Below are 27,126 nucleotides of genomic sequence, written 5' to 3' on the forward strand. Positions count from 1 at the left end.
TCATGCACCACTCTTGAAAATACTCTTCAAATAAGGACTATATCTAAAAAAAAAGATTAGTAGCTATAATTTTATATTTACTGTTGAAAATTCTGCATAAGGATTCATTTATAAGAGTCTTTTTAAACTATCTACAATTGATTAATACCATTCTTACTTTTTATTTATCACTGTCTAGTGATAATTGCTTAAGGACTTTAAAGATTTGTTTAATACATGCCTAAGGTAAATGGGGCTGAAAATTTAGAGAAATGGCTCAATTTGCTTAGTATTCAGTGATGTAAGCTGGTCTATCATCCATTCATACACAGAAGCTTCTCAGTTAATTGATTACAAGTGACATCCTACTGTTTCTTAAATGGGGCAATTCATCTGCCAGAAGCATCTCTTAATATGCGTTAGGCACAGCAGCAGCATAAGGCTGTGAGTAATTGTGCATTGTCTCTTCTGCTTTTAATATTCAACCAGTAGCAATTGTTCCATAATATGCAATGACAGCAAAAATAATACATTTAAGAAATCTTGGAATAATTACAATACCAAATTGGAAAGCAAATGCATCCAAATCCATTTGTAGTGTGTTCTACAGGAAGATTACATTTGCTAGCATAATCTGCAAATTGCTTCATCACAGATAATCAATAATATTATTGTTCTTTCAACATTAGCTGTGTTACAGGATGTAAATTGCAAGTAACCTATTCCATTTTCAGTTGTATTGAGAATATGAAATTAATGAAAATGTATTCCTTAATCCCCTGAAAGCTATGAGAAATAGATATGATGATTCAAAAACCAGGAAAAAGGCAGAGATATTAAAATGTTTACAGTACCATTAAAGACATTGCTAAGTGAATTTCTATGCCAAGGAATTAAAAAAGTGATTTTTTTCCCCCCATAAGATCGCATGAATACTTTTCTGCCAAAATGCTAAAAATCTTAGATTAAGGGAGAAAACAAGAGTATATTTTTACAGATGGAGACAAGTGTTAAGATAAAAGTTTGTCTTTATTCAATGGCAAAGAGAGAAAACTTCCCATGTTTAATGCTAAATGTATAGATAGGCAGCTAAAGAACAACAGAGAGAATCAACAGCATATTGTCATTTTTACTTAGCCATTGTTGTACTGATCTTACAAATTAAAGTGTTTATCATTGTAAGTAAAGTTTTAGGATACCTTTTCTAAAAAGTATTGCACATTGTCTTCTGTTTTTTTCTTTGCACAAAACATTTACAAAAAGCAAGCTGAAAAAGACTGAAAATGTAGATAATTTGAATTTGAACTTGTTTAAAAATTCACATAAGTAGAATGTTAAACATGCTAAAATTGATTTAAATAGAAATTATAACATAATCAATGGGGAAAATGTTGATTAAATTAAGAGATAAAGTTAAGTGTCTACTGCAATTTTTGAACACATGTTTATGAACCAAAAATTTATTTATTTTTCTGATAAAAGAATACTTAGCAACTTAACATTAAAATTATACAATGGATTCCACCAAGTAGTCAGCACTATTATAGATTCATGAAGGCAATAATGGTTCAGTGAAAAGGCCAGACCTCAAGGATTTAAAAGAAAGTATAACCCAGGATGGAATGAAGAGACTGAAGGACATTTCCAGACCTTCCTACACAGTGGTGATCTGGAGATCGCTGACAATCTCTTACACAGCTTGGATGCAGCTCAACATAAGAAGTGGGAACAATACATAGAATTATTAAATTTCAGCAAATCGAGTAGAAAAGCTTCGAGCCTGTTGAAACTGGATGGAGCTAGACAATCCACATGAGAAACAACCTGAAACATGGTAATGCACTGAGCTTCAAAAACATTCATTCAGAATTCCTGATAAAGCATACACAGAATTGGATTGATAAATACTTCTCAGCCATAGTTTTCAATTGCTGCCTTCCACCAGAATTCAAAAAAGCTAAAATAACATCATTTCTAAAATCTGGCAAAGTACAAGACAGAGTTGAAAGCTACTGCCCAATTGCCCTTTGAAGAAACATCGTGATACGTCACAATATATCACATGACGCAATTGAGTTTGACACCCATGCCTTAACATTCTATAACATACAATACCTGTGGGCTTGCCTAACTCCATTTTTCTTTGCCACTTAACTCTTGAAAAGGAACATTAGAAATTCCAAGCTTCACATTTGTCCTGCAGAGAATGTAAGGTTTTAATAAGACTTCTCTATAGTAGGAATGCATAGCAATCTTTATTTCTAGAACAAGTATGAGACACGTCCACAATCATTTTATATTTTTTCATGTTTTATTTGTTTATTTAGGCTGTCGTCCTATTTTCATTATTATGAAATATGTGCTATTCAAATTATTCTTGGTTACTCCCCAAGAGTCGTCTTTTCCATTGTATTTTTTAATGTGAGGATGGGGGTTATTAGAATAACAGTAAAATAATCATTGTTTGATTTATTTTAAAACCACAATAATTTGGAATTCTATTTGTTCCATCCCTGTATTCTGTACTCTGTTGTGTATTCCTGTTTTGTGTGGTGCCAAAGATACTGTGATTGTGGAAAGATGTAAGTTTTATTAATAAATAAATAATAATAATATGATTTTTGGGGCTCCATATTGATCAAATTGGAAACATGTCAGAATTGATCACATATGCGTAGCAGAGGTTATTTTTGGGTGGTAGTGAAAAATAAACTGACAGATTAATATACTAGGAATTTTCATAAAAACAACTGCTTTTGATTGGTACTTTTTTCTTAGTCTTCTGGAATTGAAATACATTAGAGGCTGCTGAAGACTGAGGCATGTAATGACATCTGTCACAGTACATTTATTTTTGAGCAAACAATCTGTTCACAAAAATAAGCAGAATCTCCTCAAAATATATTTTCCATAAACAGGTTTGCATCCAATCCATTCTCTTGATATCCTTAGGGAAAAGAAGTAAAATGTATTGTACACATGAGACTCTGTAACTGTCCCAGTGTCAGTATTACAATTCTTGTCAAAAGCAAAAAGGTTGAGATATGATAAAATAGGCTTGCTTGTCTGTCTGTTTATTATTTATTTATAGATGGATGGAAATATCCAGAATAATTGAATTGTAAGGGTCATTTAGGCTGAAATTCTATTCACTACAGAAACTCAAAGCATCTTCAACATATTGTATGCATGTAACTTTACAATATTCTTATTGCATTTATGCCTAAAATGAGTATTATCTAGGTTTTTTTGTTATAATAATATACTGTAGCACAGCGGTGTCAAACTGCCAGCCCGCAGGCCAGTTTCATTATACCGAAGCCGCACCCACCCCATTGCTGCCAATGCAAAAGAGTTGTGATATGTCACAACTTGTCACGTGACATGGCGAGTTTGACACTTGTGCTGTAGCATATCTTTCTGGGAGGTTTTTTTTAACACGTAGTATTTCTCAATTACCATATTTGGAAGCTGTAATACATTTTTTATTTTACCTGTAATGTGGGTTTTTCTAAATTTATTTCCTAGTAAGCTTTCCAAACAACTTGGGTTATAAATTGTATGGTGAATAGGAGAAGTCAATTCTTTCTGTCAGTTTCCTTTTACATGTAAAGGCGATATAAGACATCAACTAAGTGAACTTTTAAATTTCTGTAGAAATTACATGTAGTGCTGCCAATTTATTGAATTTCTATAATTATCTGGAGCTGACCTATCTCATTTTGCTACTGCTTCCCAAGTGGTAAGTTGAGAAGGACTTTTTTCCTTTTAAAGGAATATTCAGTGACTCAGGAAAGAAGGAAGTAGCTTGTGATATACCTCGGAGTTTAAATAATTGTGTGTATGTAGCCTAAATGTAGCTTAAATATATTTCAGTAAGAACAATTGTATATATTTCACAATAAAATAATTTGGGGACTTAAAAACAGCATTTAGATAATATGCATTTAAAATGCACACTTGGTGAAAAATGCATTTGAAGATAATTTTCACAATTATATAACAAAAAGAACTGATTAATGGGCAAACATACATGAAAATATATCCATCATATTTATTTAATGTTTTATTTATTAAATAAAATAGGATGGTATAGAGTAGAGTAGAGTAGAGTAGAGTAGAGTAGAGTAGAATAGAATAGAATAGAATAGAATAGAATAGAATAGAATAGAATAGAATAGAATTATTTATTCACCAAGTATAATTGGACACACAAGGAATTTTTATTTGTGTTCCAAAATGTTCTGTCTTTCTGAGATTTCAGAATGTGGTATCAGAGATTTTAATTGGAGATTTTAATAGAGTTGTCAGAATCGAATGTTTTATAAAACAAGGAATGTTTTATAAACAAAACATTTTTCATCTGTTGGGAAAATATGTTTTTCACTAATTAGCCGTCACATCAGAAGACAATCATTTAAACATGAGCCAGCCGTGTATGGCAGCAGCCAAAAAATCCTAATACAATCCTGGATTGTATAAAGAGAGGCATGGAATCAAAATCATGTGAAGTATTAGTACCGCTTTATAAAGCCTTAGTAAAGCCACATCTGGAATACTGCATCCAGTTTTGGTCGCCACATTACAAAAAAGATGTTGAGACTTTGGAAAAAAGGCAAAGAAGAGCATCTAAGATGATTAAAGGCTGGAGACTAAAATATATGAAGAACAGTTGCAGTATTTGGGAATGGCCAGTCTAGAGAAAAGAAGAACTAGGGGTGAGGAGTGGGGTCAATTTATTTTCCAAAGCACCAGAAGACAAGACAAGAAACAATGGATGGAAACTAATCAAGGAGAGAAGCAACCTGGAATTAAGGAGGACCTTCCTAACAATGAGGACAATTAACCAGTGGAACAGCTTGCCTTCAGACGTTATGGGTGCTCCATCACTTGAGGTTTTTAAGAAGAGATTGGACAGTCACTTGTCTGAAATGATATAGGGACTCCTGCTTGAGCTGACAGCTGGACTAGAAGACCTCCAAGGTCCCTTCCAGCTCTATTCTGATTCTGAAGATTAGGCCTGGTCCAATGTAGGAGCTTACAGTTATTATCCTGTTGCAATACTTTTTATCTTAGAGTTTAAATACAAGATAAACTGAAGTTCTCTTACTGCCACTTAACTTCCTTAATGATATTTCAAAGCATTGGAAGTAAATATTCAGCTAAATGCATAATCAAGTCAGACATTTAGTTCCCATTATACAGTGTTATGTCCTTAATGTTCATTTATTGTTTCATTTAACTTAAAATATTTTAATAGCATATCGTTTAGCTTCTAGTATCCCTTGATAAGCAGAGTGATGAGAACCCTTCCGTGTAACATTTGCAGAATACACTTAAGATATACATTTAATGTTACACTTAAATTGCAGTGTTCCACAATTGAAGGATTTAATTATCTAAATAGCTAAAATAGTTAGATGTATATGGTTACTCTGAGTTTTTCAAAAGTGAAATGAATGCAATTCTACTTAATTTAGTCTCGACAAAGATAGTTGCTAGGGATGTAACTGGAAGAGTTAGAGGTTTACTTGCAGAGAAAAATAACAACAACGTCAATAGATGATTACAAATCCAAAATACATTATAGGCAACTTAGATACCTAAGGCTGAGGAATTATTAAGAACCCATGTAAGACCTTGAAATGCATTGTTGCATGAGATTATGTGCACAGATCATTTACTCCATTTTAAAACTCTAATTTGCTGATAGGAAGAAGGACCAACTTTCAACCTTAAATAGGAAAAGAGTTGGCCTGATTTATGCAACGCATGTGCCTGTCTGATATGATATATGAAAATATCTCTTTTGTTAATGAACTGATTCATGTTCCAGATGAGGCTTGATGTACTTTGAGCAGGTTTACACTGTGTGCCTTACAACAGTTTTAGTACACAGTCAGTAGAGATAAGTGGGAGGTGGCTGGAAAGTCAACCTCTAACAAATTGCCGACATCTAAGCTAAGCCACAAACATTCCATGTGATTGATTTGGTCGTCTCTTGTGAATGGAAAAACTTGCTGTCTTTGGAACTCCACTATCCTGTCAACTTCCAGCAATGAATTCTGTTATTTTAATTTATTCTCACAATAAAGGGCAGTTATTCAAAGTAGTTCCTTTTCATAGTACACATCTTTTATGAATGCTATTCAATCTCCCTTAAGACATAATTTATAACCGCTCAATTAATATACCATTACTTAGAGAATAAGTGTCAAATTGTTCGTTCCTAAGAGGACACTTCATACAACACAATTATTTCTGATGAATGACCTGTTTCTACATTCTACAGATATACTTTAAAAATCAAATGTTCAGTTTTTAAAATCAGCAAGATTTAATATGTTTCCAGTTGATGATTTATTAATATAAGCATTATTGGTTTTTTTCATATTTCTAACTGGCATAATTGTTCAGCAGCAGCACCTTTTCTACAACAGCCTGTTTGGAGTCCTATCACATCTCCCTTTGCCACTTACAATCCTAATGTTAATGCCTGCCCTTTCGTGCAATTGATGTGATTTCTACAATATATTTCCTTATAGATTACATATTTAAAAGAGCCTTGGTGGAGCAGTGGGCTAATGCCTCCTTAAGTAACACCAGCTGCCTGCAATTAGTGCAGGTTCGCATCCCACCAGGCTCAAGGTTGACTCAGCCTTCCATCCTTCCAAGGTAGGTAAAATGAGGACCCAGATTGTTGGGGGCAATTAAGCTGACTTTGTAATAATGGCGCTTGGGGTATGTGTGAAAGCCCTAATAAGCAGGCATATACATAGAATGAAGGCTACTGCTAAGCTTGTAAGCCGCCCTGAGTCTTCAGAGAAGGGCGGGATATAAATGGAATTAAAATAAAATAAATAAATAAAAATTTATCCTCTGAAAATTTATATCCTAACTGGAATGATTAAAAAATCCAATTCTATATTCACCTGCATTGATACATAAGTCAGCTGGAACCAAATACAATATTTCTACAAAAACATGACGTGTTGCAACGTATCATGACTTTTTTTCCATTGCTGGCAATGGGGTGGGCACAGTTTCGGCATGACACATCCAGTCCTGCTTTAGAGGCTTTTAGGATTACAGTCCAGTCAATATAATATTTTATGCCTTTGAGTCAGTTTTTGATTCTTGGTGAGTCCTTGAACATGTCCCTGCAATTTTCTCAGAAAGATTTTGGAAGAGATTTGCCATTGCCTGCTTCCTAGGGCTAACAGAGAGTAAGTGGCCCATTTGGCTTTGTTCCAGAACTAAAACTCATGGTCTCTGGATTTCAATATGCTACAATGCAAAGGGGAAGAAACTCAGTACAGAGACACTATTTTCAGTAGATAATTTCACAGGTTTAAATTATTTCAGGGTGTACTGCTATATGTCATAAACATTATATAACCATAGTTTTAATAAAAAAAAGTGCTAAACCATCCAGTTCGTGCTTTTTTGCCCATAATGCTGACTGTGCTTTCTTTAGTTGATTGAAGATTTCAACAGGAAAAGAGCCAAATTAAATTAAGTGTTCAAGTCATTACAGAATGGTAATCAATGAAAGCTCATTATGTCACATTTTTAATGGCACCAGGTGGGCATAAGAGTTCTTAATCAGTTGCTTTGGCACATGTGTGTTTGTCCAGTGCCAGATCTATGGAAACCGCCTTGATTTGACAGTGCGATTTCAGTAGAATAAATTATAGTTAGCGACATGCTATCAGAGAGACATCATTTCACATTAGGTATGATTTAATATGTTATTCTACTAATATGTTATGACTGTGTCTAATAATAAAAATAACTTTCACTTGCCAATTGAAATAGTATTTTGCACTTCACTTTGTGTTTATTCTATTATCATGTAGTATAAACATACTAAATTTAAAACTTGAGTTTTCAAGTCCACATTGTTACTATACTTATGAAGTGATTGAATTATCAGAAATATATTTTTATGAAAGCAATGTAATTAGTATTAAAGGGACATTTATAAAGATTTATAAGTGTTTTTACATACTGAAAAATCTGTCTTATTTTAGGGACTCAAAAACTAGTATTTTCTTTATCCACCTAGCATGAATGAATAAATTGTTTGTCAAATGTTATACAAATAAAAACAATTATTCTTCAGTATGCTTGAGCTTTAAAAGTTCAGCATAAGTAATGGTTTCCAATTCTAAAGATGGCAAATCTTTAAAAGATTGTTCTTGAAAAACATTGATTTACTGATGACTAATGAAACATAAGCAATTTTACTGGAGAATGTTTGTATGAGATTTCCCACCTTCTTCAGTCTGTGTTGTTGTTGTTTCAAATTCTCAGTCTAAGAGACACTATTTCCTGATATTCTCTCAGAAGTCCTACCCAGGGCTAACTGTGTTTAGCTTCTGGGGCTTCTAATTTGGGGGGACAAAAAGAGAGATCATAATAAAGATGCACATAGAATGAGAAGTGGTCTCTGGAAATGATTAGATTGTTCTCCTAGTACTAGGGAGAACATTTAGCTTGAAGCCATTGGGTGACTTGATCTTGCATGATAACCTACTTTACAGGTTTGATATCAAAATAATACTGGAATTGGAGAATATAATGCTGGTTGCCTTAAACATTTAAAGGAAAACATTGTATTATGTAAAGCTAACAATGGAGACAATCAAACAAAATGAAATTCAATTGTGAAAAAAGTAAGGTTCTACATTTAGGCAGGAAAAATCAAATGCACAGGTAGAGTATAGGTGGTACCTTGCTCAATAGTAGTAACTGTGAGAGGGATCTCGGAGTCCTAGTAGACAATCACTTCAATATGAGCCAGCAGTGTGCTGCAGCTGCCAAAAAAGCCAACACAGTGCTAGGCTGCATTAACAGAGGGATAGAATCAAGATCACGTGAAGTACTAATACCACTTTACAATGCCTTGGTAAGGCCACACCTGGAATACTGCATCCAGTTTTGGTCACCACGATGTAAAAAAGATGTCAAGACTCTAGAAAGAGAACAGAGAAGAGCAACAAAGAAGATTGGGGGACTGGAGCCTAAAACATATAGGGAATGGTTGCTGGAATTGGGTATGTGTAGTTTAATGAAGAGAAAGGTGAGGGGTGACATGATAGCAGTGTCCCAATATCTCAGGGGCTGCCACAAAGAAGAGGGAGCCAAGCTATTCTCCAAAGCACCTGAAAGCAGGGCAAGAAGCAATGGATGGAAACTAGTCAAGGAGAGAAGCAACCTAGAACTAAGGAGAAATTTCCTGACAGTTAGAACAACTAACCAGTGGAACAACCTGCCTCCAGAAGTGGTGAATGCTCCAACACTGGAAGTTTTTAAGAAGAGACTGGACAGCCATTTGTCTGAAATGGTATAGGGTTTCCTGCCTTAGCAGGGGGTTGGACTAGATGACCTCCAAGGTCCCTTCCAACTTATTATTATAAACATCAACGTATTCTTTGAACTTCCACTTTTTATATCAACTAAGTGCAAGTTTTCAGGGAGACTTCTGGATTTCTTGGCATCATGGCTTGTATTTCTAGCAGATATAATTAGCAGAAATTTGTATTTTATTTTTTTGCTTTTACTTGTTTTTATTTGTTGTTGTTCGCTGCCCAGAAAAATGAGTGTCTATGTACACTTGGTGAATAAATTATAAATAGTGAACCATGTTAACACTCACCAAACTTATAATGTTGTGCAAATATAGCTTCTAGGTCTATAGCAGCTAATTAATCTATGTTGTGAAGACACAAGTACCAAGGACACTACACACACACACACACATATACACACACACATATATACATATACATACATATACATACACACACACACACACACAGAGAGAGAGAGAGAGAGAGAGAGAGAGAGAGAGAGAGAGAGAGCATTTAACCTACTTGATCAATAATCCAGCCATAGCTACATACTATTGAACTTGCCTGCAGATATTCACACTAACCAGGTCAAACGCTGCCATTTTAAGAGATACATCATCTCTACTCATTTAGGGCAATCTGCCCAATATCCCATTAATATTTCACCAGAAGAGCAGCAGGGAGAGTTTATTAGATCAGTGTCCTTTTCCCATTGCCAGCCAAGAAGTGATGGACAAGTTCTACAGGCAATCAAAATTTTGAAAGTATATTTTATGACTGATATAATTACTCTTTTGTAACAGAGCACTTTGTAATTGGTTGCTCCCTCTGCCTTTTTTTTCCCCTTTAGAGGATTGCTTATGAAGGACACTGACACTGTTCCATTGTTGACTGAATGCATCAGGTTCATATGACTGCTGAGAGAGAATAATGTGACCAACAGTTTGGATTAAAGCTGCCCCTTTCCTTCCCCTCACTGACTGCTTTATTAATAGGGTTTTATTAACCTGATTGAGTCAAACCCATTATACTCTATACCTGCATTGCCCTAAAAGTCATTTAATTTTTCTCATTAAGTTGAATGAAACTGATGTTTAATCAACTGAATCTGCTTCTCACAAAACTGACCTGGATTGTTGAAATGTTAAGTATTTTTAAGAGCAGTCTTAAACATGCTATTGACCAGCTGCATTAAATTAAGAATAAGAGCCTTGGTGGAGCAGTGGGCTAATGCCTCCTTAAGTAACACCAGCTGCCTGCAATTAGTGCAGGTTCGCATCCCACCAGGCTCAAGGTTGACTCAGCCTTCCATCCTTCCGAGGTAGGTAAAATGAGGACCCAGATTGTTGGGGGCAATTAAGCTGACTTTGTAATAATGCCGCTTGGGGGGTGTATGAAAGCCCTAATAAGCAGGCATATACATAGAATGAAGGCTACTGCTAAGCTTGTAAGCCGCCCTGAGTTTTCGGAGAAGGGCGGGATATAAATGGAATTAAAATTTAAAAAAATTACTTTTATAGCTAATAAAAATGTCCCTTATTCAAACAAATGCGTTACAGTTTGCTGATGGTTAAGTGTGACACAGAATTCCTGCTAATTTCTTACTTTTGATGCATTACCTGATATACAGTTTCACAGCACAAAGTAACCTGACCCCTTCAGATCCAATGTCTTTTTATTCAAACATTAGTGTTCATAAAGTAACCTACTTACAAAAATGCTACCAATTTTGGTAGCTCTAGCACAGGCATGTCAAACTGCTGACCCGTGGGCCGGATGCATTATACTGAAACTGTGCCCACCCCATTGCCAGCAATGGGGAAAAAGTCACGATATGTCACGCGATGTCACATGATGCTGTGAGTTTGATATGCCTGTAGTTCTATATCTTGCAATGAATATTCTGTCTTTGGCAACACAAAAGTAAGCACTTTCCAATTTTTCCCAGGGAAAATATTTTGCATTTGAATTTCCATCAAAATTATTACTTGTGATTTTCATTCTTTATCAATTAAACATTAAGTCAGGTTAATACAGTAAAAGTGGAGTAGACAAATGAAAAAGGAGAACATTGATTGAAGGATTGGAATTCATGATTTGTCAATGTTACATACAAACACATACAAACACAAATAACAGAACTTTGGAGAAAGAGCCAGAACTTAAAGGAACTGTCTACCTTTGTTTTTATTCAAAATACAGAATGAAAATACCCCCTGCCCCCAAGAATAATTATTTTTGTATATTGGGAATAATTGGAAGTGTGTTTGTATTTAAAATAATGAGGAAAATACAGAATGAGGAAGCAGCATATTCCACTACTTAAATGAGCAGCATACGTTCTTTAGAATTTAGTCTCTGGCCAACAGCAGCAAAATTCAAAATAATTAACCCGTGGAGCAATAATTTTACTTCCTCAGCACCATGGAAAATGTCAGTATCACTGGCTGATAACTCTACATCTGTAGAGGATATTGGTACATTTGCAAAGTTGCTGGTGATAGTGCCTTCTTCACTCTTGGTTTATAAAGGCTAAAGATGTTTTACCTTATTTGCAAAGCAGATTTTGGCTGCCTTTTGAATTTGATGTTGCAATCCACTGAGTGATCATGTTCAAATACTTTGTCTGCCAAAGGACTCCCCAGCTGTAGGATCTCAGAGAACATTTTAACAATTGGAACATTTCTTGAAAGGAACAACCTATCTAGTATAAATGAGGGCAGATCACCAGGTTTGGATCATCTGCAGAAGGTAAAAAAAACACCTTAATGTCAGATCAGGTAGGAACAATTCTTCTGCTTCATTTTTTATATCACCTATGTCCCCCACCAAATAAACTGTTAAATGACTTATCACACAAATCTGAATTTGACACTTCCTCGCTATTTCTTCTTTCCACAACCTTGAAACCTGACAATTTGCACTGCCATTCAAACACACACACCCCAGAAGCCACATTCCAGAGATGCTAGAGATGAGGCAAGGAATGGTTCTGTTGGATCAGTTTTATTACAACAACCAGGTCCATATGTCAGGGCTCTAACTGATGGACTCCAGTGAACCCCAGAAATTGATTCTTTTCCTTTCATTGTGATTGAAGAACCATTGTTTCACAATGTATATGTTTCATTTAATAATATATATTACAACCTTTCTATGACATAACAATACAGGACATGGGAATTCTGGGGACCAACTAAAAAAGCACTTATCAAAGATGATGTATCATCTTGTTATGTCTGTTTTTGGGCCAAGGCTTTCACCAATAAACCAATTTCTCTGGTTAAATGCTTTGTCTGAATCTGCCAAGTGTGACTGGTCCATTAAACTTGGCAATGGTGGAGTTGATGTACTAGATGCTGGTTTAATTTAAAAAGAGGAAGAAGAATGCATTTGAATCCTGGGAAGGTAGAAAGTATAGGAAGAAAACTGAAACAACTTTGCCTTGATTGAGTTAAATATGAGTTGTAGCAGAAACAGGCTTTGATGGGCTTTCAAGACCCAGTTACAATACCTTAACTACATTAAAATAAATTTCTAGAAACTGCTATTTCTTTCTTATCTTGAATAGCTAATAATAACTTTCCAAAGCTTGGAATAATCATTTAAATAGAATACAATATATGCTCTCCTGTGCTTATACTAACTGTGTATAAATGACTGAATTGAAATATTCAATGAAATCAATTGTTTTGTGAAAAACATAAGAAAATTATATTATGTCTGTATGCAGTAATATTTCTACCACTTATACAGTTGAACCACTTCAATCCTAAATCTGCTTGATAGGATGTCTTATTTTATTTTATTGTTTATTGCTAAAGCCACTTTCAAAAAAACTATATTGTATAGTAATGCAATTACATTAAAATTACAAAAGTCTTCATAATTAGAATATAAAACTACTATACAGAACAAAACTATTTTTTATTCCCATAGGGTGAACTTATATTTTATGTACACATAATTAATATTTCTGTGGGTAAAACCTATTCAAGAATTAAGTCTGCTTCTGTTGAATAACGTGACCTGGACTACAGCTAACATTAAAAAAACCCTGCTTGATTAAAATATTAATGTCATAGAATAGTATAAAATACAATGTGTGCAAAGTAAATGGCAGAAATTCTCTCATGGTTGAGATATAAAACAGGTTTTGCTCTTCACAAAGGTATCATATATAAAAAGATAATTTTATTTTGATTAACGATCTGTTTTAAGCAAGATATGCCAAAATGTATGCCAAAATGCAGACATAAAATGCTTAGGTACCAATAAAATAGCACAGCATTGTCGCCTATTAACAGTAAATCTGTGAACTAAAATGTATACTTAAAATTAGTTAAGAGAAAGATTAACCATAAACCATTATATGTAACTTATAAAACTATATTTTCCATTTACTGTATAGTGCAGTAAATTCATAGGAAAAGATAAATCATACTATAGAATCAAATTATCTACAATACTGAAAGTAAACTGCAATTAATAATTTATTGATGCATGACCATCTTTCAATACATAGACCAGGGGCCAGTTATTTGCAGCTATGGGAGTTTTTCTAAATGTCTTATACATTCCATGCACTCCTATGCTGCTTGATAGATAAAGTCTGTCAACATCATTGCATGGATAAAGGCCATGATTCATTGTCACTCTTTTCTAGCTTTCCTGTCAGAGACTATTGTTCTGTCTTGAGTCTTGTCCACTATCCCATCTGTGTATCTAATGACTGGAATTACCCAAGTGTGTAATAGTGAATGTATTTTATATATGGATATAAAGTTTGGATTTTAAATTTTTCTTCACTTTCATGAAGAATTCACTTCTAACCTTCTTCTTGACTATTGTGTGCTTGATGCTGTCAGGTTATAGATGTCCAACTATTGGTAGTAATGGTCTACATTAAGATTCTTGATGTTATCTCCATAGGGCATCTTAATTCCTTTAGTTTTCACTTTGTTTTTTGCCCTATTGATGGGGATGATGATAGATTTGTCCAGTCCAAACTCTATTGCAATATCTTGACCGTGTATACCGAAAGTGTTGAGCAAGTCAGAAACATTGTGTGAGGTGGAGGTGAGGTTGGGAAGGCTACATGCAGTGTGTGTGTGTGTGTGTGTGTGTGTGTGTGTGTGTGTTTGTGTGTGCAAGAGATCCCATGAAGGTATAGGAAGGTACCGGGTGTGTGAGTCAGGAAGAGCGCATGAGGGCGTTTAAGAGGGTCAGATAAAAGGTCACAGTGGAGCTGCGTGAGTTAGGAAAAGTGCATTGATGTGAACAAAAAATGTGTGGGTCATAGGAGGTCAGTAGGTGGGTGGCATAGGGTATAAGGTGGTGGGCAAGAAGCATTACATGGGTTAGGAAAGGCATGCAGGGGACACGTAAATAGGAGGGAGGGAATGTGTAGGAATAGCATTGGCCAGGAAAAGTATGCTGAATTCCTTTCTCCTTCCTTTCCCTTCAGCCCAGTAAGTGTCTGAGAAACTGTCAGTAAACATTGAAAATGAAGATCACATTCCCAAAGCGACATAATAGCAGCAGCCAATAGCACTGTAGGAGCCACGATTTCTCCAAATTTCATTTCCTTGGGAGTCATCAGTCCTGGATTTTGGACTCATTCCAAAAGTTGAGATTCCTTGTTTTAAAAAAAACTGTTGTCCTGCACTATTTTACCCAGTTAAAGGTTATTCTGAGAGTTTTATCAGTATATAGCTCTCAAGTTTGTTTAAAATTTTGGGAAAAGAAATGCGCACTTTAAAAAAATTTCACTTAACACTTGTGGAAAGGCCCGTGCAATCTTAGATTGTTCTACTTTAAGGGGGTGGGACATCTGAAGAGTAGTGAGAAATGATTGGTGTATAGGCAGTGCAGTTGTTGCATACTGCATAAGATTCTCCTATTAGCTCTAGAACTTAGGAAGCACATGTATTTTAGAAACAAATATATAGCTTAGCTCTGAAAAAGTGGAGACATTAGACAAATTTCCAGGGCTTTTTGTCTCATACAACGCTCAGAAAGGAGTTCTGGCACCTTTTTTGAATTGAACCTTGTAGGTTAGGCAAGGCAGGTTGTATGACATGTGTGAGTTCCGGCACATTTTTCTTTTACAAAAAAAGCACTGCAAATTTCTATAAAAACTTGTAATAGTGAATGTATTTTATATAAGGATATAAAGTGGTAGACAGGTTAAGCTGCTGCTTTGATCAAATCACATTCTTGGTAACAGAAGTCCTCTTTAAACACTATCTTTCTACACTCAGCTGAGCATTCCAGCAGTAGAAAGCACCATCCATTTGTAAAGCTGTGTTGTGATGTATGTAAATAGCAGCTGTCACTGAGTAAAGTGCAGATGTCTGCAACAGGAAACCTTTGTGTGCTTCACTAATGAGAGTTCAAGGTCTTTTGGAAGCCTGCATGTACAGTATATATGAAAGCTCTATGTTGCAGACTGTGTCTATAAGCAGCAAGATGTTCACTAACAATGCAGTTTGACTTTACAGAGGATAACGGCTGCTGAGTAGTTATTTTCAGTAATATTTTGTACCTCCCAGGAAGATTGCTGATTCAGAGTCTGTGGAAAAGGTTTACTGTTTCTCAGTTTCATGTGTTGGCTATGTCTTTATCTCCACCTATCCTGTTCAGTTTTCATATTTCCTCCTCCATTCATTCCATCCTTCTGTCCTTCTTTTCCTTGCTGGAAAATTGAGCCCAATTTTTATTTTACCAAGTCCCATAGATGGAGAGTAAGGGATGTGGTGGCTCAGTGGGTTAGGACGCTGAGCTTGTTGATCAGAAGGTCGGCAGTTTGGCGGGTTGAATCCCGAGTGCCGCGTAACAGAGTGAGCGCCTGTTACTCGTCCCAGCTTCTGCCAACCTAGGAGTCCGAAAACACATAAAAATGCAAGTAGAAAAATAGGGACCACTACGGTGGGAAGGTAACAGCGTTCCGCGCGCCTTTGGCATCTAGTCATGCTGGCCATATGACCACGGAGACGTCCTCGGACAAGCGCTGACTCTTTGGCTTTGAAACGGAGATGAGCACCGGCCCCTAGAGTCAGAAACGACTAGCACACATGTGCGGGGGAACCTTTACCTTTACTTTATAGATGGAGAGTATATAGTAAGAATATCATGCTAATGTAATTCATGTTCAGATGATACCAGTCACAACTTAATCCTTGGTCAAACATTGTGCATTATGCATTGAAAATCACTGTTTTACATATTATTTGTATTCCAAAATTATAAAATGTGTATTTCTGAAGGGTTTTATACAAATAAATCCATTTCATAACTTTCTTTAATGTATCCTAATATCTATCATACTTCTGAAATGCATTTTTCATGAATAGTCTCCTTTTAGTTTTTAGTGTTTTATACACTTACCAATATGAAATAGTGCAAGATAAATAAAAGAACTTCCTGAATTAACTATTCTGCATTAACTTATTTGTGCAAGGTCAACATAGCTGTTTATTTATCAAATGAGGCATGTGGTATGATCTAACAGGAACTCCATTCTTAAAAATTCTGAGTAGAAATGCAAAACTTACAGCAAAGTTTACAGCAATTCAATGTGCAGGAATTGAATGTTTTCAGATATTAACTTAATAAACAATAGATATCATGGTCAAGATGATCCTATATTTCCTTCTATTGTTTCCTTATTATATATACTTAAGGAGAGATGGGGGTGGGAGGGGGAAGCAGCAGGTACAGTAATTGGAATTGTAACTGTAGTAAATAGAAAACAAGAGGAATTATTGCCAGGAAGACAAAGTACGTCAGTGTTCTTATCTCAATTAGATGACAATACATTTAATATTTTGCACACAACTGTAATTTGTATATTCCTTGATTCTGACAAAATAGCATAAGATGGACAATTAGGTACTTACTAAGATTCTATAAAGGATAAAGAAAAAAGCTGCAATCCAGGATAAAAGATATGTGACAAAATGAAAATATTTTAGGAATCTTAGAATTTAGCAATAGGTATAACACATTTTATAATTCTGCTGCTTAGTCGCCTAATTTGGCTTAAGAATTTATATCTACAGATAATCTACTAATGACAACTGCATTTGACACACGACTTTGCTGTTTCTAATGAGATGTCCCATGATTGCATAAATTAGTAATGGCAGTCCCAATTGTTCCAGTAACCCAAGATGTGTGGCTCATTAAGTGGGAAGCTGAGTCCTAACTAAGGGGCATGTGGGTTCCATTGGGAGAGACTCTAGGAGGCCTGGCACAGGCTGCACAAGAAAGATGGAACTTTGTGTGGCATGAGCTCAAAAAGGTCATGGAATAGGTGCGCAGCTGCACATGATCACAGGGAGGTGAGCAAAATACAACGTGGGGTACATGTGATTGAGGGAAGCCATGGTAAAAGGGAGGACATGCATTGTGTCTCTGTAGAAGGGAGGCTGAGACTGAGGAAGGAGGGAGTAGGAAGCATGCATTTGTGTATGCAAGCACAGGGAGGCTAGGAAAATAAGATGTGGATGGTTGTGCATAAAGGGGTAAAGGAGGGCACAATGCATGCGAATGAAGAAAAGCTAGGATGGAAGAACATTCCCTACCAACTTGTGACCTTCCTTGCTGGCTTCCATTGACTTTGCTTGGGTGGAGTTGGCAGAGAAGAGTACAAGTGGCAATCACATGACCACAGGTTGCTGCAACGAGTTGTAAATATGAGTTGCTTACTAGGCACCTGAATTTTGTTCATGTGACCATGAAGCACTTCAACAGCTGTAGCTTTGAAGGCCAATCATAAGTTCCTTGGTTCAACACTGTCTTATTTTCAAACAGTTGAGTCATAATAATAATAATAATAATAATAAGTTGGAAGGGACCTTGGAGGTCATCTAGTCCAACCTCCTGCTCAGGCAGGAAACCCTATACCATTTCAGGCAAATGGCTGTCCAGTCTCTTCTTAAAAACCTCTAGTGTTGGAGCATTCACCACCTCTGGAGGCAGGTTGTTCCACTGGTTAATTGTTCTAACTGTCAGGAAGTTTCTCCTTAGTTCTAGGTTGCTTCTCTCCTTGACTAGTTTCCATCCATTGCTTCTTGTCCTGCTTTCAGGTGCTTTGGAGAATAGCTTGACTCCCTCTTCTTTGTGGTAGCCCCTAAGATATTGGAACACTGCTATCATGTCACCCCTCACCCTTCTCTTCATTAAACTACACATACCCAATTCCAGCAACCATTCCCTATATGTTTTAGCCTCCAGCTCCCTAATCATCTTTGTTGCTCTTCTCTGTACCCTTTCTAGAGTCTCGACATCTTTTTTACATCGTGGTGACCAAAACTGGATACAGTATTCCAGGTGTAGCCTTACCAAAGCATTGTAAAGTGGTATTAGTACTTCACTTGATCTTGATTTTATCCCTCTGTTAATGCAGCCTAGCACTGTGTTGGCTTTTTTGGCAGCTGCAGCACACTGCTGGCTCATATCTCACAGTTACTACTATTGAGCAAGGTAGCACCTATACTATACCTGTGCATTTGATTTTTCCTGTTTAAATGTAGAACCTTACTTTTTTCACCATTGAATTTCATTTTGTTAGATAGCGCCCAGTGTTCGAGTCTGTCCAGATCCTCCTGTATTTTAAGCCTATCGTCTGGAGTATTGGCTATTCCTGCCAGCTTGGTGTCATCTGCAAATTTGATGAGTTCCCCATCTATCCCCTCATCCAAATCGTTAATGAAGATATTGAAGAGCACTGGGCCCAGAACAGAACCCTGGGGCACCCCACTACACACTTCCTTCCATGTAGATGCAGTTCCATTGAGGACCACACGCTGAGTACGGCCTGTCAGACAGCTACGAATCCATCTGGTGGTGATGCTGTCTAGCCCACATTTTTCTATTTTATCAAATAGCAGGTTGTGATCTACTTTATCAAATGCCTTACTGAAGTCCAAATAAATTATATCTACAGCATTCCTCTGATCCACTAATTTTGTCACTTGGTCAAAGAATGCAATAAGATTTGTCTGGCATGATCTGTTTTTGACAAACCCATCTTGGCTTTTAGTAATGACTTTGTTTGCCTGTAGTGTTCGCTGATTCATTGTTTGATTATCTTTTCCAGAATCTTCCCAGGTATTGAGGTCAGACTGATAGGTCTATACTTTCTTGGATCTATTTTTTCCCCTTTTTTGATGATGGGAACTACATCAGCTCTCTTCCAGTCCTCTGGTAGTTCCCCAGTGCTCCAGGATCTTTGAAAAATATAGTTCAGTGGTTCTGAGATCACGTCTGCCAGTTCCTTGAGAACTTTGGGGTGTAATCCATCTGGTCCTGGTGATTTGAACTCATCTAGGCTGGACAGGTGTTCACTTACCATTTTTTTGCCTATCTTAACTTGCGTTTCTATTCTGTTTTTTATGGCATTGGATTTGGTAGGTTGGACTGTTTTTTCCCTTTGTGTAAAGACAGATGCAAAAAACGAGTTAAATAGTTCTGCTTTCTCCCTATTGCTTGTCACCTTCTTGCCACTTTCCCCCACGAATGGACCAATCATTTCCTTAACTTTTTTCTTGTTTTTTATATGTTGAAAGAAGCTTTTTTTTGTTATTTTTGACTTTGGTTGCAAGCCTTAGTTCATTTTGAGCCTTAGCTTTCCTCACTTCATCTTTGCAGGCACGGGCTATTTGCTGATATTCTGACTTCGTTATGTGCCCCTCTTTCCAATTCTTATACTTGTCATTTTTATCTTTCAATTTATCAGAGAGTTCTTTATGCAGCCATGCTGGTTTCTTTTGAGAGCTGTTATTTTTCTTCTTTGTTGGTATTGTACTAGACTGGGCCTTTATTATCTCACTTTTTAAAATTTCCCAAGCTTCTTGAGTTGTTTTCCCCTTTAGGATTCTCATCCATGGAATTCTTCCCATGGTCTCTCTAAGTTTATTGAAATTATCTCTTTTAAAGTCCAAGTCTCTAGTTTGGCTGTGTTCTATTGCTTGTGCCTCCAGAATGTTGAATTCCAATATTGCATGATCACTTCCCCACAAGGTTCCTGTGGCTTCGACATTTTCTATCATTTCATCTCTGTTTGTGAGAATTAAATCCAATATGGCTAATCCCCTAGTTCCCTTCTCTACTTTTTGGGAGAGAAAGATGTCTGCTAGGTTTGTCAGGAATCTGTTTGATCTTCCACTTGGTGCAGAGTTTGTCTCCCAGTTGATATCAGGGTAATTAAAGTCCCCCATTACTATTGTGATGTGCTTCTTACATACCTTAGTTAGCTGACTAGCAAAAAGTTCATCTATTTCCTCTGCTTTGTTGGGCGGCCTATAGTATACACCTATGGCAATGTCATTTTTACCCCTTTTATATTGACCCAAATGCTTTCAAGTTTACAGTTTTCGTCATTGTTGTGCTCTATTTCTGTAGAGATAAAGTTATTTCTTATATATAGAGCAACTCCACCTCCTCTTTGGTTTAGTCTGTTTCTTTTAAATAGTTTAAATCCCTCTAGCTGTGTGTTCCATTTGTAGGTTTCGTCCCACCATGTTTCCATAATGGCAACAATATCATATCCGCCCTCATTTACCTGAATTTCTAGTTCATAAATCAAGGAGTAGCTGTAGAAGAAAATGAAAACTATATTTCATAGTTCTTTTTTTTTAAAAAATAATAAAAATGAATATACATACATCTTAGTCTTTTTCTTTCAAAACTGAATCTAAAATATACTTTATATGCAGAAAGATAATATGGGTCTGTAAGCAGAGATAATAAATAAATCCATTATCCCTTGAGAGGAAATATGTTTCACATCCTTCCTTCCCTCATTCTTGATGATGTTCAGAAAAGAGAATCATGTGGCCACCTTTTCACGCCATTCACTTTCCAGGATTTAATTTACAATGTAATTAATGGCTTTTTCCCCCCTCCTGAGAATTGTAGCACTGAATGATCTTATTTTAACTTGATATACAAAGACAGAAGACTTGTAAGACAGACAGGATGGGGAGAAGAGATACAAATCAGACTCTTCCACTAAGGCTTATAGGGACAGCAGGCTTCTAACTAGCTCATTTGCTTCATAATTGCTATCTTTATAGCACTGTAACTTAGCCATGCAGAAAACACAAAAGAGATTGCAAAGTTTTTGCCTCTAGAGACAATGAGCAGACTAATCTGGCTTTGTAGTGATGTTTCTTATTATGTATTGCCCTTATCTTCATTAACTGAAATATCTTGGCTTCCTGGTTCTTGCATTCTGCTTCTGCCCATAATTTTTTTTAAAGTGGGCATAAATAAATATAAAATTACTATTACAACCCTTTTAATTCTCAGAATAGTTCTCAGGAGCTTGTAAGACCATATAATACAAATTCTCCTCATGTTTGAGGGGAAAGCAACCTCAACCTGTGGAAATTTTAACACAAACTAGTATAATGCAAGTAAAGACCATCTTGCTTAAAATGCTAGCAATTAAGGCTGATAAAATAAAATAAATAAAAAATAAAATAAATAAAATAAAAAGGAGGATAAAAAGGATTTTGTTGCCCACTAAATTCACAAATTGGGCTAAACCTGAAGATGGTGGGAGTTACAATCTGAGTAGGCCAGAGTTGAAAAGGCCATGACTTACTTCTGCTAATGGTGGAGAAAGCTTTGGGATAATGAAGGTTTAAGCCTGTAGTACTTAATATTAGCATTAAAGTGGGAGATCCTTCTTTCTGGAAATATCAATATTTTAATATTTTTAGTCTCTCAGACACTAAAGGGAATTTGTGTGTCTGTGTGTGTGTGTGTATTTCTGTGTATGTCTAAATATATAATCAGAAAAACTGTTTTGATGGGAAAAGTCTTTTTTTATGTTTAAGAATTAGTGTGAGAGGCACACTGAAACCGAAGCCAGTAAAATTAGCTGTTATCTCAGGATACATAATTCAGTTAATAAATAAAAAAGTGTTTATGGTCATTTGAGAAGAGGTAATGGCAGACGTCCAGCCACTGTGGCTGTATGCCCATCCCCAGGATTTACCCATTATAAATACTGTATTCTAATGAAGTGTAGTGGCATGCAGTTACTCGCAGATTATGTCATTCTCACTTTTCACCTTGTATTAACATGATGTGAGGTGGTTTTGACTCAGTCTGGGCAATGAGAAAGACTAAAGGAACATGCCAATGTTAATGAAAAACCACCTCCTGGAGTTTGTCACTAACAGATTATATAAGCTAAGACACTATCCGCAGCTGTATCTGTAAGTACAAGAATCATATACTGAGAGATAATTTAATTTTGACCAGAAAAAGCTCATTGTGCTTTTGCTTATTTTCAGAATTATATGAACATTTCATTATTCACATTTTGTTATGGTTACTATGGCTTGCTTACATATACTAAGATCAAACCAAAGTAAGTTGGATCATCTGCAAACTTGAAATTTTGCTAGAGAGTTGAATTCATGATCGAGGTCCACTACAAAACATAAAAATCAAAGCAATTCTGAAAATATAGAATTTATTTTTTCCCTTCAATTGGACACATTCTTTAGTAATGGTGCAATTATTATAAGTATCATATTCCCTAGTTAAAAATCATATCTTTTTCTGCCCATATATCTTTTTCTCATTTGGCTTTTGTTTCTCATTGTTTTAACTTTCCCAGCACAGAAATGGAGGATGAGTGAGTGTTCCCAAATGTCAATATTAAACAAATGAAAATGTTATTTTTCAATTTAAACCCCTATGTATGTAGATACTGTATGTGTTTGTTTGCTTTATTTATTTAATTTGGATGCTGACCAACAAGCTATTCTGCTTTATTCAAATGGTTGACTAGCTATACTTAGTAAGTTTGAAAGATTGCAAGCTAGGAAACATTTGTGTTTTTAGATTTCTGGGATAGCATTACAAATATAGTCCATATGTTATTTGAAAGTCATAATTTTCCCTATAAAATAAAATAGACTGGGATAATTTTTAGTGACATAATAACTGTATTTATAAACAAGGATCAAAATAATGATAGTGATTGATATGCAGATATGCTAAGTGAGGCTGAGAATATATGAGGCTTTTCTGTTTCTTTTAAAGCTATGATAATTTTGTATGTCTCTGTCTCAAAATGAAAGAAAACCAAAAGACAGTAGTGCAATTGGAAAAGAAATTTCCTCAAAAAAAGTGGAGTTCTGTAGTTTCATGTTATTATAGCCCAGAAAAATAAGGTGATATTGCTGAATAAGTAATGATGTATTCTTGAAAGTATTTCCTGCCATATCTGTTTCTTGACCAAGCCCACTTTAATGGGTTGGCACTTCATGGATGCAGAGACCTGATAGAGGTCTCCTAGATCAGGGGTCCCCAACCCTTAGTCCATGGACCAGCACCGATCCATGGCATGGTAGAAACCGATCTGTGCAAACAAGCGAAGCCCAATCCATAGGATGCAGGCAGCACGTGAAACCATGCCCCATCTGGTCCATGGGAAAACGTCTCTCCACAGAACCAGTCCCTTATGCCCAAACATTTGGGGGCTACTGTCCTAGATAATCTGCCATTTCTTAGTCTAGACAGCCTACTGAGCAAGACATAGTTTTAATTTGCATATTTTAGACCCATTATATTCCTAACCTGTTTTATGAAAAGTTAGACCATTGGTTCTTCTAAGTAAATATTGTAGCTACATTGGCTATATTGGTTTTGACAATAATTCACAGCCCTTTTGGAAAATGGCAGATGAGATTGAAAATGTCCAAGATAAGACCATGTTTCTTATGCATGCAAAATGTGTGCAATGGAAATGAAATCCGAAACTCTAACACTGATTAAGAAAAAAAGAGAAAGGAATAAAGGAAGGCTTAAATTTAGACCCTGATTTTGGCAATTCTACAGAATATAGTTTAGAATTAATATACTTTGCTTACAGTTAGGCAAAGTCATAAAGTGAATATACTTTGCTGTTCTAAGACCAAGGCAAACTATCATTTTTTCATGTATGCCATTTCAATATTGACTTGTAGTTTTCAGATGAAATAACTTTTCCCTCTCTGGCAAAGGATAACAAAACTTTAATATGAAAAATTGTAAGCAATTACTGTTCTTTTACAGCTTGCAGACCAGGTTTTTATAAAGCGTTTGCTGGTAATGTTAAATGCGCTAAATGCCCACCTCATAGTTCAACAAATGTGGAAGGTTCTACAAACTGCAAGTGTGAGAAGAACTATTTTCGATCTGAAGGAGATGTTCCATCAATGGCTTGCACAAGTGAGTAATCTCATTATGATGAAACTGAAACCTGACCTTACCTGTTGTTGGTCATCTAGGCATGCATTTTAGAGTATTTCCATGTCATTAGTGTTTTCATACTAATCATGATTAGACATTGTTATGATTGCTGGTTTGGGAAAAGAGGGGAAGGATAATTTTTAAATACAAAAATGCAAACTCCTGGAAGACAAACTTTGCATTCTATAATGAAGAAAGAAAGAGGGAGGTAGAAAAACTAAAGATTCAAACTCTGGAACCAGGTGGTAGGATGAAGCAAAAGTTCCTACCAATTAGAAAACAGATCTCCAAGCAGGTATTCAGCTAAAGAACTAAAAATTGTGCCAATTTCCAATAAACAAAAGCATGATTAGAAGCAGTAAATCCAGATCCTCAAAACAGTAGTGTAGGATCGGTTAGGTCCAGAGATAATTTCTCTGTGATATAAAACAATAATATGGACACGCCTTTAGTCTGTATTTCTACTTTAGTTTTTTATAGTTAAAAAAATTGAAAAAGGCACAATTTTATTATAACACTGTCCATTTCAATATACTGTGTTTGTATGGTCCACCACCACTATTATCGTTACTATTTTTATTGCATCATCATTATTATTCACAGTAGCATTATAATATTAATTTTAGTACAATAAGTTATATTACAATTATTTCCAATCATATAAATGGTTAATTATTCCTACTTTTGGGTGTGACAATTCTCATTCACTCATTGTTGAATGACAGTTCAATGACAGTTGTCCTTTGTGAAAGACTAACTTGGAGCCTAGGGCTATGTATTAAAAAATCAAGCACCTAGACTGAAGGTCTGCTTTTTATTAAGACTGTACAAAGCTTTGATGGATAATAGGACTCACATAGTTTGACAGATTCCACCACTGAATCAGATCAATGAAAAAAGCAAACTTTTTTATTACTGAATTGAAGCAGTGATGCCATATGCAATTTATTGGTCCTTCCCATGGTCTATAAGCACACAAACAACTTGTTTGGTAGTCACTTGCCCCCTAATGGCAGTTAGTAAAACAGGATTGAGCCTTATCCCGACTTCAATACTTCACAGGGCTGAATATGTGGCCTCAGTTGCTATGGCACATTGCATCAGCTGGCTAGGCAGTGCATACTGTTGGTTTGGTTAATTTCTTACAATAAAGTGCCTTATATGGCTATACCTAATGTTTTTATTACTTTTCAGTGCTGCTGTATTTTTTCATAGTAATAGCCTGGATATTAGTTAATTTGGTGAAAGGGAGTAAAGCTAGATATTAAAATACACATGTGTTACAAAATTGGTTGATATCTCTTAAAGTGTGTAAGATAATATAAAATATATACTTTTCCTTTAGGACAGGGGTGAAGGACAATAGCCCTTTTATAACTTGTGGACTTCAATTCCCAGAATTCCTGAGCTGGCCAAGCTGGAAGTTGAAGTCCACAAGTCATAAAGGGGCCATAGTTTTCCACATCTGCTTAAAGGATATAAGATAGACCATAAAAACATATGACAGTGATAATTGTTAAATGCATACTCGAATGACTTTATTTCTTGAGCAGAATTCAAACAGGATAAATAATACTTATTTTATTTCCATTCTCTTTCCACATAGGACCGCCTTCTGCTCCCAGAAATGTTATTTCTAATATCAATGAGACCTCAGTCATCCTAGATTGGAGCTGGCCTTTGGACACAGGAGGCAGAAAGGATGTCACTTTCAACATTGTATGCAAGAAATGTGGAGGAACCAGCAAGCTCTGTGAACCATGTAGCAATATAGTAAGATTTCTTCCGCGTCAGATGGGACTCACCAATACCACTGTGACTGTAGTGGATCTCTTGGCTCATACAAATTATACTTTTGAGATAGACGCTGTTAATGGAGTCTCTGATTTAAGTACCTTGCCAAGACAATTTGCTGCAGTCAGCATTACAACCAATCAAGCAGGTGAGTTGTGAAATTGTTATTTTGCTATCTTATCAAAGAAGTATTATAGAACTTGCAGTGTCCCTCATCCCTGTGCCTAACATCTTTTACTCAACCTTCAAAGCACCCTTCTTTTCATTTTCAAGCAAATAGAATTGTAGCTATGTGGAAGATAGGGATCTTAGCATTATAGCTGATTATCAGTAGAATGTGAATCAGCAATGATGTTGCTGCCAAAAAATCAAATCTAATTTCAGTCTCCATCAATATAAGTATGGCTTCCAAATTATGCAAAGTAATTTTATACTTCATTACTGTCTTGGCACCTCAAATACGTGCCAAGTTCTGACTTTAAGGAAGATTAGGATAAACTTGAACAGATTGGAAGAATAGTAACAAGGATGGTTAATATATTGTAAACTATGTTTTAGGAAGGCTGATCAAGAGATACATTTAGCATTTGTAAGAGAAAAAATTGACCATGGAATGTAACTTAGGTTTGCTGCTCAAGTCACTTGATCACTATTTCTTCAGGAATGTCTGTCAATAATTGTATCTTTGAATTGTTATTTCATATTTCATCTATGTTATTTTCATCCGTGAGAATAT

General features: G+C 35.8%; 1 protein-coding gene across 2 annotated transcripts in view; it reads left to right on the plus strand.

Moving 5' to 3' along the window:
* EPHA3 (EPH receptor A3) overlaps positions 1-27,126 on the plus strand; it is a 202,880-nt gene that overhangs the window by 112,866 nt on the left and 62,888 nt on the right. For both annotated transcript variants that reach the window (XM_083361356.1, XM_083361357.1), the window contains exons 4-5: positions 24,420-24,575; positions 26,203-26,538. In XM_083361356.1, the coding sequence (XP_083217482.1) occupies positions 24,420-24,575; positions 26,203-26,538 (492 nt within the window). The remainder of the gene's footprint in view (positions 1-24,419; positions 24,576-26,202; positions 26,539-27,126) is intronic.

Source organism: Vipera ursinii, assembly GCF_947247035.1.
Source record: "Vipera ursinii genome assembly, chromosome: 4".
Classification (NCBI taxonomy): domain Eukaryota; kingdom Metazoa; phylum Chordata; class Lepidosauria; order Squamata; family Viperidae; genus Vipera; species Vipera ursinii.